Source organism: Crocodylus siamensis, chromosome 8 (genome assembly GCF_052110815.1).
Source record: "Crocodylus siamensis isolate JL-2025a chromosome 8, ASM5211081v1, whole genome shotgun sequence".
In the NCBI taxonomy this organism is placed as follows: domain Eukaryota; kingdom Metazoa; phylum Chordata; order Crocodylia; family Crocodylidae; genus Crocodylus; species Crocodylus siamensis.
This window is the reverse complement of record NC_143402.1, coordinates 38,763,945-38,777,291: the sequence shown is the minus strand read 5'-3', so window position 1 is coordinate 38,777,291 and position 13,347 is coordinate 38,763,945. Positions and strand designations below refer to the sequence as shown.

Below are 13,347 nucleotides of genomic sequence, written 5' to 3'. Positions count from 1 at the left end.
TCAGACTGTGGAGTAGTTGAGGCTGCAGTTGCCCAATGTTTCCATGAGGACATCATGGGACAACAGGTCAAAGGCTTTATTTAAATCCAAACATATGATATCAACCTCTTCCCTTTTCTCCAGGTGATACATCACCTAGTCATAGAAGGAAATGAAATTGGTCAGGCAAGACCTACCTGCAACAAACCTGAATGTTGCCTTCTGATATCTTGTCAAAAATGGTTTCTTTGATAATTTTTTCCAAAATCTTCCCAGGGACTGAGATCAAACTGATTGGCTTGTAGTTTCACAGGTCTTCTTTCCTCCCTTTCTTGAAGATGGGCACCACATTGGCCCTCTTCCAATCTTCAGGTACTTTGCCCGAGCACCACAAGTTCTCAAATATCCTTGCCAGTGGCCACACTATGATGTCTGCTGGTTCCTTTGGCACTCTTGGATGCAATCTATCTGGACCAGCTGATTTGTTGGGGTCCAGCCTCTCAAGATGCTCCCTCACAAGATCCATGCCAATGGTTGGCGTATATTCATCCTCACCCTTATCATCCCGCATCACGTTAGGCAGGATGGTACCTTTAGGCTGGTGAAAAACTGATGCAAAGTCATCATTAAGCAGACTGGCTTTTTCCTGGGTGTTGGTAGTCAGCTGCCCCAGCTGGTATAGCAGGGTTCCAATGTTGCCCTTGTTTTTCTTTTGACTCCCCACATATCTGAAGGACTTTTTATTGTCCTTGATTTGTGTGCCCAGTTGGAGTTCAGTTGCGGTGTTGGCTTCCCTAGTTTGCTCCCTGCAGGTGCGAACCAATGCAGAATACTCCTCCTTAGTAGTGTTTCCTGTCTTCCATCCTTTAGAAGTCTCTCTTGTTAGAGGTAGGAGGTCTGTGAGTTCCTTGTTGAGTCAAGGGAGTTGTTGAGCCCTTTTACCACTTTTCCTATGGGTTGGGATGGACTTCCCTGGTGCTTCTAGGATTGCTTCCTTAAGGAGCAACCATTCATCATGAACTCCCCTCCCTGTGAAATCATGGCCTCTCAGGGTCTCAAGAACATGCCTTCTGAGTTTATGAAAGTCAGCTTTCCTAAAGTCGAGGACTACTGCATTGCTGGCTGATTTGCCAGCTTTGTGTTGGATAGTGAAAGTGATCAACTCATGGCCACTGTCAGCCAGCTTCCCTTTGATTCTTAGGTTACTGATTAGATCACCCCCTTTGCCCAGTACCAGGTCCAGTAGTGCCTTACCTCTTGTCAGCTCATAAACTTCTTGAGACAGGTAGAGCTTATCCATGCATATAAGGAAGCTTTGAGACTGAGTATTCTTCCCATTAGATGTCTGGGTAGTTAAAGTCTCCCATGCGAACCATGTACCGAGAGCAGGCAGCCTTGGCCAGTTCCCTGGTAAATTCTTGGTCAAGCTCTTGTTCCTGGCTTGTAGGTCTGTAATAGACTCCTACCATTGTATCCTCTTCACTACATTCCCTTCTTATTCTAACCCCAAGTGTCTCCAGTCATCCTCCTTGGGTACCAATCTCAACTTGTAGGGACGTGTAGCTCTCCTTCACATAGAGAGCTATGCCTCCACCTCTTTTTTCAGCATGATCTCTCCTGTACAGGGTACAGCCATTTATACCCGTAGTCCAGTCATAAGAGGAGTCCCATCAAGTCTCTATTATCCCTGAGACTGTAGTCATTTTTGTTTAGCATAAGGAACAGTTCCTCCTGTTTATTCCCCAAATTCCTAGCACTGGTGTACAGGCAAGTAAGTATGCCTTTGGAGGCTCTAGGCTTCCTTGTACTCATGGAAAAGCTCTGTTCCTGGGCTGGGGTAGGAGTGGGTTTCCTTGAGCATCCTAACCTGCTGATTTTGTGGTTGATGCTTGGTGAACTTGCTCTATTGGTTGTCCGCCCATCCCCCGGCGAGCTTAGTTTAAAGGCTGGTCGAGCAGGTCAGCCATTCTGGCTGAGAAGAGCTTCTTCCCTAGTGGAGTGAGGTGGAGGTCGTCTCTTCCCAAGAGACCACTGCATCTCTCTATGAAGAGTGGACTGTGGTCACAGAAGCCAAAGCCTTCACAATGGCACCAGCGCCACAGTCTTCTGTTTAGTGCCTCAATTTGTCTCTCCCACCTCCGTCCATGACCTGTAACTGGAAGGATCAAGGAAAAAACCACCTGCACTCCCAACTCCTTGAGCCCCACTCCCAGAGCCCTGTAGCCACTCATGACCCAGCTGGGATTGCTCTGAGCCATGTCATTTGTGCCTGCATGAATAAGGAGCATGGGGTAGTAGCCGGGGGGGTCAGATACGTTTTGGGATACTCTCAGCCACATCCTGGATATGGGCTCCTGGGAGGCAGTAGACCTCCTGGGCTAAGGGGTCGGGGCAACAGATCACTCCCTCTGTCCTCCTCAGGAGGAAGTCTCCCACAATGACCACTCTGTTTTATCTTAGGGATGACAGCTGGTCGTAAGCAGTAGCTGGCAGCTCTTCAGGCACTACTGGTGCTGCAAGAGGTTCGTACCTCTTGCAGAGCTCCAGGGGGGTGGTGACCCTGGTACAGTGAGCCTTGGGGCTGAAGACAACCTTTGTCCAGCCCCCCGGCTGGACAGTATGGGAGTGCCTCTTAGCCTCCCTGGTCCTGGCAGGCAACCTAGGTCTTTCCTCTTCTTTCCTGGGGTGAAGGGCCTGGCAGTAGGAGTCAATCTCCTGTTCACCATCCCTGATGACATGCAGCCTCTGCACCACCATCTCGAACTCCACTATCTGAGATTCCAGAGACTCCAATATGGAGCAAACCTCACAAGGGGAGATTGCAATGCTCCTGATCCCATGTGCCTGGAGTCATGGCAGGCTGTGCCCAGAGTCAAGAGCCAGGGGGTCCATCTGAATGGAGGCCAGAACTATGGGTTCTGTCTAGGTGGAAGCCTTGTAAGTACCAGAGGGGAGGGATCCAGCCACAGGGGAAACCTCAGGGTGCAACACGTCCCACCCACCATTGCACAGGTAGTAGTTTGGCTACTACTGTGCCAACCATTCCCTTGGGGCTTGCCACCTATGGCCTCGTGCCCCTCCTGTATGCCCTCCTGCACAAACTGCCACGCATGCTCTCTGGGGGGCTGGGTGAAGTAGGAGCCGGGGCGGGGCGGGGCCTGACCTTCCTTGGCTCCTCTCAGCTGCCCCGCAACTGTGCTAGCTCCTTCTCACCGCAGGTCCTGCTTACCTCCCCACTATGCTGGGGTCACTGGGGGTCCACTGGGGTCCTGATGGAGGTCACTGGGGGTCACTGGGGGTCCCAGGGCCACAACAGGCACCCACGTGTGCATCTTGCTCTGGAGCCAGGGCCAAACTGCAGCTTCCGCCATTGGTGGGCCCTTTTAAACCCTGTGCATGTGCAGCAGGGCCTGCTGCACTGTTCTCGAGGGGCTGGGCGGGGGTCCCTTCCCCACCGGAGAAGGGGACAGGTGAGTGCTTCCCCTGTCTCACGTGCTAGGTGGCACCAGGCACGAAGCTCCCCGGGGGGCTGGGCCAAGTAGGAGGTGGGAGGGGAGCATTACCCTCCTCAGCTCCTCTCAGCTGCCCTAAAGCTGTGCTAGCTCCCTCCCACTGCGGGCCCCGCTTACCTCCTGGTTATGCTAGGGGTCGTCAGGGCTCCGCTGGGGTCCTGATAGAGGTCCTGGGGTTCACGCGGGTGCAACAGGCTTCCACCTATGCAATCTATCTAGGATGATTTGGATAGGGATGATTCTGCCTCAGGTAGGGGGCTGGCTTAAATGACTTATAGAGGTCCCTTCCAGACCTACTCCTCTATGATCCCCAACATTGTCCTGGGTTCCCACCTGGACATACAATAGCAAAGGCAGTTTAAATGCAGCAGAACTCAGTCTTACAATAAAAGGGGCTTCCCTGAAATCTTTGGGTGACTCAGAACGCGGGACAAGGTCCTCCTGACCTCTTCCATCCGTGCCACATCGCTGGAGTCCAGAACAAAGATAACCCCATGAGCATCACTGTAGTGATTGCGCCATGTGCCCCGGAACCGTGGCCCACCAGCCAGATCCACCAGGGAGACTTCAAACCTGTTCAGCCTCAGTTCTGTCTGGTTTGGCTTCATTGTGGGGAGCAAGTCACAGGGGAGCACTGCAGGGAGAAAGGGAAAATATCTCACAATAACCAACGCTCATTGAGCATTGTCTCCAGGTATGGATTGTAGCAATACCCAGCTACTTTCCTGCTCTCGTTTAAAGGGGACATAGTGGCCAGTTTGGTAAATGCCAAGTGTACCATAAGTTACCCTGACCTATCCAGGGGTGTTGTCTTATGCCCATGTCCTTATTTAATAGGGACTTAAAATAGAGGGATGGACAGTGGGTAAGGCCCTCACCTGGGATTGCAACAGACACAGACATAGCTGCTCCCTGCTGTGCCACAGACACTCTTTAGTACTCCTTATTTCTTGTGTAATTGGTGACCTTGCTTGAGCCCCTCACACCATGTGGGAGTGGGAATAAATGTGAGAGAGAAGTGCATTACAGATTATGAGATCCTCTGATACTACAGTAGTGGGGCCATGCAAGTCCCTTAGACTCCCTCCCAGCTATGTTTGTCTCACATTTATTTCCTGCCTTAGCATGGGGATTCAAGCAGTGAGTAAGTGGGTCTAGATCCGTGTCAGGACTTTAGGTGCTCATTGCACCCTCCCTCAGCACCCAGATCTCTCCTAAATCCTGGGAGGTTCCACCAAGGCACATGTGAATATCTTTGCCCTGCTCCCAGCTGTGTTGCTCTGTTATCTGAGAATGGTCAAGTAACTGGGCAGGAATCCAGGGCACTGGTGCCTGCAGATATTCCAAGAGATCATATACCATGACTTTAAGCTGAGTGCATACCTCAGCACTGCATGTCTGCTCAATGTGGGTGTCTTAAGTCCAGTACCTATTAGGACTCCATTCGCCAGCATATCCCATATTCTTCTTAAACCTATGAGCCTATGTCCTGTGTAACCCAGTGAATTCAAAACCCTGATGCTTGAGCTGGGTTGGCACCAAAGCCACATGGAGAGTGTGTTAGATAGGCTGAGACTGCATTCCCCAGGCTGGACTCAGACCACCTGCAGTAACTACATAATTATCTAAGAAACCCCCCAGCTATTCTGGCCCAAAGACACTGCTAGGATCTGATTTTGACCTAACAGGGTTGCTGTGGTGCTGCCTGATGTACAGCATAGAAAAGAACACCTGAAAGTACACAAAAATCACATGCCCTTAATCATGGCTAAGGTTTTAAGTTGTCTGCAAAGAACAACAAACTTGTTGCCTCGAAGTGATCTAAGTGCCTCTAAGACCAATCAAGATACAGACCCCACCAGTGAATAGTAATGGCTGGTTCCTCACCTCTCTGTATTTCTGTCACCAGGGATGTTTTTCCTGCATTATCCAGGCCCACAATGAGGAGGGTCATTTTTCTGGTAAGGAAGAAACAGTCAACGTTAGCCTGAGCTGTTTTTACAAGCAACAGGGCTGTACTGTCTGTAATGGTCTCAGACCTTTTGAGGAATAATTCCAGTAACCTCTATGATTAGGCCTAAATTACCCCTGAAGTCATGGGGATTACAACAGGGAGGAATTTGGCCCTTTATGGATAAAGGGCTACAGGATGGCTCATCCAGGGTAGCACTAATGCAGAAAAGCCATTTCAGGTCATTGCCCAGATAGGATTGTGTCTAGCACTGGGTTTTCCAATACCTCACCCAGTCTGGGTCTACGGGGGCTTCAATGATAGACTCATAGAGCTGGAAAGAACCTGTAAGCGCATCAAGTCCAGTCCCCTGCCACAGGCAGAAAGTTACTGGGCTCAGACAAGCTTGAAAAGATGCTTGTCCAGCCTCATCTTGAACACCTCCAAGGAGGGTGACTGCACCATGAAGGGGCTCCCACTCAGCCACATAGGCCCATCTCAAGCATTATTCCCACAGATTAAAAAATTCCCAAGGGAGCTCTTGAGAACCATGGGCTCAGCTGCTAACACTGAAAAATTCCTTGGAGAAGGATACCTGGATTCATTGCAGGGCATCCCCCCTCAGCCCTCCCTTCAAATCACTGTCTTTTAGGGACAAGCATCCAGTTCTCCCCAGCCAGGCATCTTGTGCAGCCACTGACATCTCTGCTAGGCAAGAAGCAGAATTTGTGCTGGTTCGCGAGTGGAAAAATCTGACTTGTGAGAAATTTACATTGATGTACATGTATGAATAAACAAGACAGGAGGTAAGGCAGAAGAGAAGCAGGCTCAAGTATTGTGCCTCGGCTGAACAGTTTGAGCCTTGTCTGTCCCCATGTAGGAGAAATCAGTGGAGTTCAGGTATATTCTAAAAATAACTCATTTTATTTACAGCAGACCTTGAACAGGGGGGACACAAATAGCATACATACAAAGGAAGCTCCTAATTCTCAGGGAACAGGAAATTCTACCTCAAGAATTGACCTGTTAGAGGCAATAGTAGAAAGCAAAGTCTCCTGTTGTTTCAAAAGTTCCCCTCAAAAACCTGCAAGAACAAAACAACACTATGGCAATTCATCAGAAACCAAATACTTTCTTGCATGCTAAGGAACAGCCCTTGTTAGACTGTAACAGCAATACCCATGCCTCCAGCTGCAACAGTGGAAACAGTTCTAGGAAAGTATAGCTCCATAAAAGCATACTGGCCCAATGGATTTGCCTCTCCTGATGGCTAGGAGAGAGCTATTTTGTATAAATGGGAAAAATAATGAGCTATTACTCCAACACATGCTGTAGGGATACAAGGTAAGGAGCATATTCTTGTGAAAGCCCATGGCATACAGCTGTTACTTAAAGAAATGGGAGGAAACTGAGTAAAGGCTAAATAACAAAGAACTTTTCCTCATCTTGAAGTCTGTTAAAGCAGAGAACAGCACTACCTCTCCCTAGAGGAAGTGATGAAAACCTTACTGCTCTGTTGTTTAAGCTTAAACTAAACATTGGAACCGGAGAACAGAGCTGCTTGGAAAACCTTAAAGAGAACCAGTTTCCCCTGGAAAAGAGAGTGCCTTCAAAAACTACAAGCTTTCCCAACTCATGCCGATTCGACTGAAATTTTGGTGTGGAGACAGATGGGAGGAAAACCTGCTTTGGTATTTTCAGAATGAAGAATTTCAAGGTTTTGCTTAGAAATTCCTCTTCATTTGGAGTATTATCTAATATATTATTATGTAAGTATAAATTATACACTAGTATGATTGTGATACTATAATACAATCGATAATAATTCTAATAAAGAAGAAAGAACAAATGTCCAAGGTTTCAAGTATTTTAGTTTTTATCCAATTAAAAGGTTTTCATCAATCCAAATATTTTTTTTTCCTTCAAGGGGAATTTCTAAATGTTTAGATTGCCTTCTGACTGGAAACCAAGACAGGTACTAAGAACTGGAGGCCCTTTGTGTAATAGAATTTCTGGGCTCTGCCCAACTTGACCAGAGGATCTGCCACAGGGCACAAGCCTTCCTTCCCTCCCAGGGCAGGTACCAGATGGGACCTTAGAATAATTCCCCATTGAAATGAGCATTTAAAAATTATTGTCTTTAATGCTGCATCACTGTATTGACGGCTAAAATAGAAGGCTTGGAAACACCACCATGGGATGTCACACAGTGCTGTTTATTCACTTTGGGACAACACAGCCAGTCCTATAAGCTGGAAAATAAATGGTGCTTTCTCTCAGGCATTAGTCAGTAGAAGGAGAGTTGCACAGGGCCAACAACAGGATACAGTTCCTCAGGGTGAAGGATGCAAAGCAGTCCCTGTCATTAAAACACCCAAAGGAGCCAAGATCCTATCACTTCCTCCACAAGTACTCACCACTAACTTCAAACACAAGGCTGAGGCCAGTTAACATACAAAATGTCACAGAGCAACTGAGTCCTCATGATTTACCTGACTGGCTCCTGCAGCGTCTGCAGCCATGCCCAACAGTGAGAGAAGAGATGGAACATACTCCGTGAAGCCTGTGCAGAAAGGGGACTGCCTCTCGCCTTGTACACCTGGGAACACCAGAGATCATGAACAACACGTTCTCCTGCCTCCTCTGCTGGCTAGCACAGTGCCCAAGGAAGAAGGCTAGACAGCTGGCAAAAGGCTCACAGAAGGATGGAGACAGACACCATAGTTCCACCTTGCTTCATCCTCCCAGCTTTTTCTTCCATCCAGAAGGCTGCAGTTAATTTTCCTCAATGTGGTTTTTCCAAACAGGCCAGGATTCCCCACTTCCTCACCACACACGAAGTGACTTCCAAGAAGGATTTTGGTAGCCTGCAATCCCTTTCCTCCCCTTTGTAGGGATGTCAGGCTTAAATGCCAGGATTACTCGCTCCTAAAATCCCTTGATTCCAGCCACATGCTCCCAACATGCCTTCAGAGTTGGTCTGCAAGCTCTTTGGGACAGGGATCACCTTTCTGTTCTGTGCTTCTACAGCACCACCTAGCACAACAGGGGACTGGTCCATGAGTGAAGCCTATAATCCTAATAATAATCAACATCAAAAATTGGCCTAGTTTTGTAGGGTCCATTGGTTCAGCGCATCCTCAATGTTGGAACTTTTCTCTGAACTTTTTTCAAGTTCTCTGAACTTGACAGTCTCTGGCCACCACCCTTTGGTGTTTCTACCTGAGATGACCGGAGAGTCAGTTCAGCTGGTGGAAATCTAAAATTGGGTTTAACTGAATTTGATGCTGCCCCTTCCTTCTGCCCTTTTCTTTCTGACTCCCCTAGCAAAGGGCTGCAACCTTAGCTGAGGTTACTCAGCACCACCCCACTATGGAAAAGGGACACAATGTCTAAAAGTAGAAGATAATGGTCACAACTATGAAAAACAGAACGAAAGCCACAAGGCTCCTTTGCAGTATTATCAATGAACTGTCTGCATTGCTCCCTGTCCTGCTGCTCTGCCCTTGGGGGCCCCTATGCTGGCTCTGCTGCTACGGCAAGGTGCCGCCTGTCTACCCGGCAACAGCAGGGGCAACAGCGGCATGGAGTTGTGCCCCCACTGCTGCCGGGTAGGCAGGGGGTACATGACTGGATTTGGGCTCCTTGGGGAAGGATAGCAGGGTGGGGAGCCTCAAGCCCCCAGTGGGCAACCTGCATCTGTCCCTGCTCCACTTGGCTCTGGTGCTGGAGTGCCAGCAGTGGCGGGGGGGTGGGATTTGGCTCACAACAGATCAGTGTAACTCCCTAAATGGTCTCCCAGCTCAAATAATTGTCTACCCCTGCGATGATAAGACATTCCTCTGTGGGAATTCCCCTCCGAATATTCACTGCGCAGAGGTGAAGCACAGCAGTGCTTTCTCACTGTCCTGCTCTGACGAATAACTCTTGTCACCACTAGCCCTTCCTCCACTGAGGCCTTGCAGAGCCACTCCTGGAGACTGGTACAACACAGCAGTCTGAGTATAAATATAGGCTTGTGGGGGCCTGTGTGCATGGGAAGAAAGGCAAAGGCAGCTGATTTTGGACTGGAGAAGCAAAGGCCATTTTGCCACCCCTCTTCTAGTCTCATTTTGAGGAATGACATGTGTGTTCCCTCCCAAAAGGCCTGCAGCTACTGTGCTTCTACCCCCAGCAGGCTGCTTCCCTAGACAATAGCTTGTTCCTATACAGAAGAACCAGCTCTGTTTCCACCTCAGCAAAGCTGAAGACCCGAGTCGAGAGGCATTACCTTTCCCCACCACCCTCTACCAAATTCCTTTTCAATGCTCTAAACAATGAGTATACCCTCCTAGCACTGACCACACAGGCCCCAAGAGCAAGAACAACACTCCCAATGTTGTAGTGATGACTCTTGGCAACTAAAACCCAGCTCCAGCCAGAAAACAAAACCATTCCTCTCCTTTTAAGATTACAATTCAGAGTCTCTTACCGGCTACATATGGTCATCTAATGTCTCTTCCTTCCTGCAACATTTGGTTAAACCTAATCTGGATTTAGATTGTTCACTATTTGTGGCCTCTCTAATCCCAGAGGGATTCAGATCAGGAGATCTCTGCATTCTGGGGAATGTAGTTCTGAAAGTTCTACCTCTCCCTGGGTGGCTGACAAGGTTGGAAGGAGAGGACAATGCATTACCCATAAGGCAATGTCCATGAGCCCTGGAAAAAACAGCCATCAGGCCTATCACTGCTTTTAAATGGCTTGGAGAAAGGGAGAACTCTGATTGGCCACTTAGGTTTTCCAGGTGAATTAGTATCTTCTGTAACAAATCACCGCAGGGCTCACTCCATGGCCTTATCCTTGGATTGCTACTCATTTGCCTGTAGTACCTGCAAAGAGCAGCTACCTCTCATGAGTTATGGAGAATCCCTTGTTGTGTGAACCTTATTTCTCTACCAGTGCTTTTTAAACATAGCAGATTCTTATGCATTCACTATTAACTGTTTCAAATAACATGTATAAAGTGCATACTCAGCAATACCTACATTATTCACATTAGAAATAAAAATCAACCAGACTGAAGCAAAGGACCTAGGAAAAGGGAAAATCCAGGAGCTCTCAGGCAAATAACAAAGAAACAGTTCCTAGGTAATATCTACCATATTTCATGGTGTACAGGTCAACACAGTGTATAAATCGAGCCCATTTTTCTGATCCAAAAATGTAGGAATTACGTAGATCCAGTGTATAAGCAAACCTTTTTGGATTAGAAATACCGAATTGACTTACACTGGCCCCTGCGTGCCCTCACTGTGGGCTGGGCGGTGTGAACCCATGCTACAGTGGAACTGGGCTTGGCACTTGGCCCCATCTGCTGCGAGCAGTGCTGCCTGGGCCATGCCAGTCAAGTGCCAAGTCCAGCACCACTCACAGGGGACAGGACCGGGCTTGGTGTTTGGCTGGCGCAGCACAGGTAGCACCACTTGCAGGGGATGGGGCCGGGCTCAGTGTCTGGCCAAGTGTCATCACCATGGTGATGGCAAAGCACACAGGCTGTGGCTGGGCTGAGCCCAGGCCCCATGGCCTCCAGTGACAGGGATGCTGCCAGTAGGTGAAGAAAGTTGTATTGGATTGAGTTGGGGCCAGGGTTCGGCCACGGCTGGGGCTGGGATGAAACAGCACTGGGGTAACAAGTACTGTCATAGTGTATAAGTCAAGGTGGAAATTTAAAGGTAAATATTTTGGCTCCAAACCTTGAGTTGAATTATACACTGTGAAATATGGTAAATCAAAGATGTCAAAAAAAGCAAACCCCAACTACTGAGTGGACCTGGGGAGCAAGTCACCCTTGGAAGTGATGGTCTTTTTCACAGCAATGGAAATCCACATGGGATAAGGTAAAATCAACAGACTTTTTTATTAACAAGTCTTCTCAAACTTCCTCTGCTCAACATAGACACAAAGACCAAGACAGTACCTTAGAATCACCTCCCATGCCTCTCTTGAATGGATCATGCACCCCCACCTTACCTAATTAATTAATACAAACACAATCCCTCTATAAACAAAACACTGAAGATGCTAATTATGATACTAGCTCTCTTGTGTAATAGTAGAATACATATATCTTGATCCTTCCACCCTACTAGTTGGACTGTTTTCCCATACAGAGAGTGACTGTTACTTCTTATACTTGTTAGCATAGCTGTGGCATCACTGGATGATTGCGCTTGGGTTGGTTGAAATGGCACCATGAATTGCAGCCAGACTTTGCTATTTGCAACATGAATTATCATTGGTTCCTTCAGTTCTGTCTCTAGTATTTTGCACAAGTGCAACAATTTCTGACCTTTCCACCTGTATGTGAATTCATGTTGGATCAGAAAAGTGTGTCTTTTGCCTAGTGTCATACCTTTAAAATCTCAGGACACATTTTCTTCTGTACTGATATTTTCTTTTGTTTTGACATTACAGCCTTCTTTACAGTCAGCTCTATCTTTTCATTCCAAAAATTCTTGCTTGTCAAAGGAACTCGTTTTCATGTAGGACTTCTTTTCTTTCTTTTAAAAGATTCATTTCATTGCATCTCTGTTTCTCTCACTCTTTCTGCCAGTTTATTTGGTAATACTGGTACGTGTAGTAGTATCATGCACACCAGTTCCTCTATGTCTTCCTCTTCTTTTGCATTTTGTTTTTCTATAAAGTTGGCAAAAGAAGATCTGACAGGAATTCCTTTTCTGGGCTTGCATTTCACTTTCAAGTTCTACCTTTGTTGCTTTAGTTAAGATGATGCTCTGAAGTCTTAGTAGTGCAGAAGCTAGAGGTTTGTCAGAAGTACTCTCTGGGGATCTGTGATCTATGTCAGTCCATAATGCATAATCTGTATGTAGCGATGAAATTTCCAACATCCAGAGACAATAACAAATCATTCTTTCTCCATTTCAACATAATTTCGCTGTGTTGGTGTCTGTACTCTTGATTTATATGTCACTTAAACTCCTTCCTGCAACACTGCTGTTCCAATGGGTGCTTGGGATGCAACTCTTTGTAATGCTATTCCCTTGTTTTCATCACAGTATTCTAGTTTTGGTTTGAGGCCTATGACATCCTTCATGTAGCCATCCCTCTACTGGTCCTTTTTGTCTCCCTTTCAGTTCTTGCAGAGACATCCAATCCTACTATTACTCCTGCTAGTTAAACCACCATCCCTGGTATATATTACAGTTCTTTTAGGGAAAATAAACCTTTTCTTGGCCCTACTGTTTACTGGAATCAAGTCCGATGCCTCAGGTCCATTACTAAAATATGGCCAAATAACTTATTTTGTCTCCACTGATTGGCGCAGCCTACCCGGGGCTTGTCTGAGGCCTCCACCCAGACAGAGCCCATAGGGGAACTGGCATCCCCCCACCCCTGGCCTGTGGGGGTTGCCTAGCAAGGCCCAGGAGGGCAGGGATTGGGGACCCCCACACCTGTCCTGCAAGCGCCTGCCTTAGGGCCCTGGAGGCACAGGTGAAGGAGCTCCAGGAGGAGGTTAGCAGGCTGAGGGGAATCAGGGAGGCGGAGGACAAAATTGATGGTTATTTCCTTTCCCTGCAGGGCCACACACCCAAGGAAGAAGCACCTTGCGAGGTGTCCTCCACTACAGCGTGGCAGACGGTCACCTCCAGAACCAGGGCTGCTCGCAACACAGCAGTACCAGTTCCTCCGGTCCGGCTGGAGAACAGGTACGAGGCCCTGACAACTCTGGAGGAGAAGGAAGGAGAGGAGGCAACCGGAGAGGAGGCAACTCCACACTCTCCACACTCCAAACAGGCTGAAGGAGCTAAGCTGTCCCGGAGAAGAAAGCATCAAGTGATCATCATAGGCAACTCCATCCTGCGAGGTACAGAGGGCCCCATCTGTTGCCAGGATGCCTTGACA

General features: G+C 47.9%; 1 protein-coding gene and 1 pseudogene across 7 annotated transcripts in view; both read right to left on the bottom strand.

Moving 5' to 3' along the window:
- Nucleotides 1-13,347, bottom strand: part of ARL13A (ARF like GTPase 13A) — a 66,545-nt gene that overhangs the window by 21,994 nt on the left and 31,204 nt on the right. For 4 of the 7 annotated variants that reach the window (XM_090061301.1, XM_090061302.1, XM_090061303.1 and 1 more), the window contains 2 exons: nucleotides 5,379-5,449; nucleotides 3,876-4,125 (listed from right to left, as the gene is read on the bottom strand). In XM_090061301.1, coding sequence (XP_089917427.1) covers nucleotides 3,876-4,125; nucleotides 5,379-5,445 — 317 coding nt within the window. In that variant the 5' untranslated portion in view covers nucleotides 5,446-5,449. Of the gene's footprint in view, nucleotides 1-3,875; nucleotides 4,126-5,378; nucleotides 5,450-7,934; nucleotides 8,042-13,347 lie in introns of all 7 variants that reach the window. The other 3 variants (XM_090061300.1, XM_090061299.1, XM_090061305.1) reach the window with 2 other exon arrangements.
- LOC149858279 (uncharacterized) lies at nucleotides 287-1,764 on the bottom strand (annotated as a pseudogene).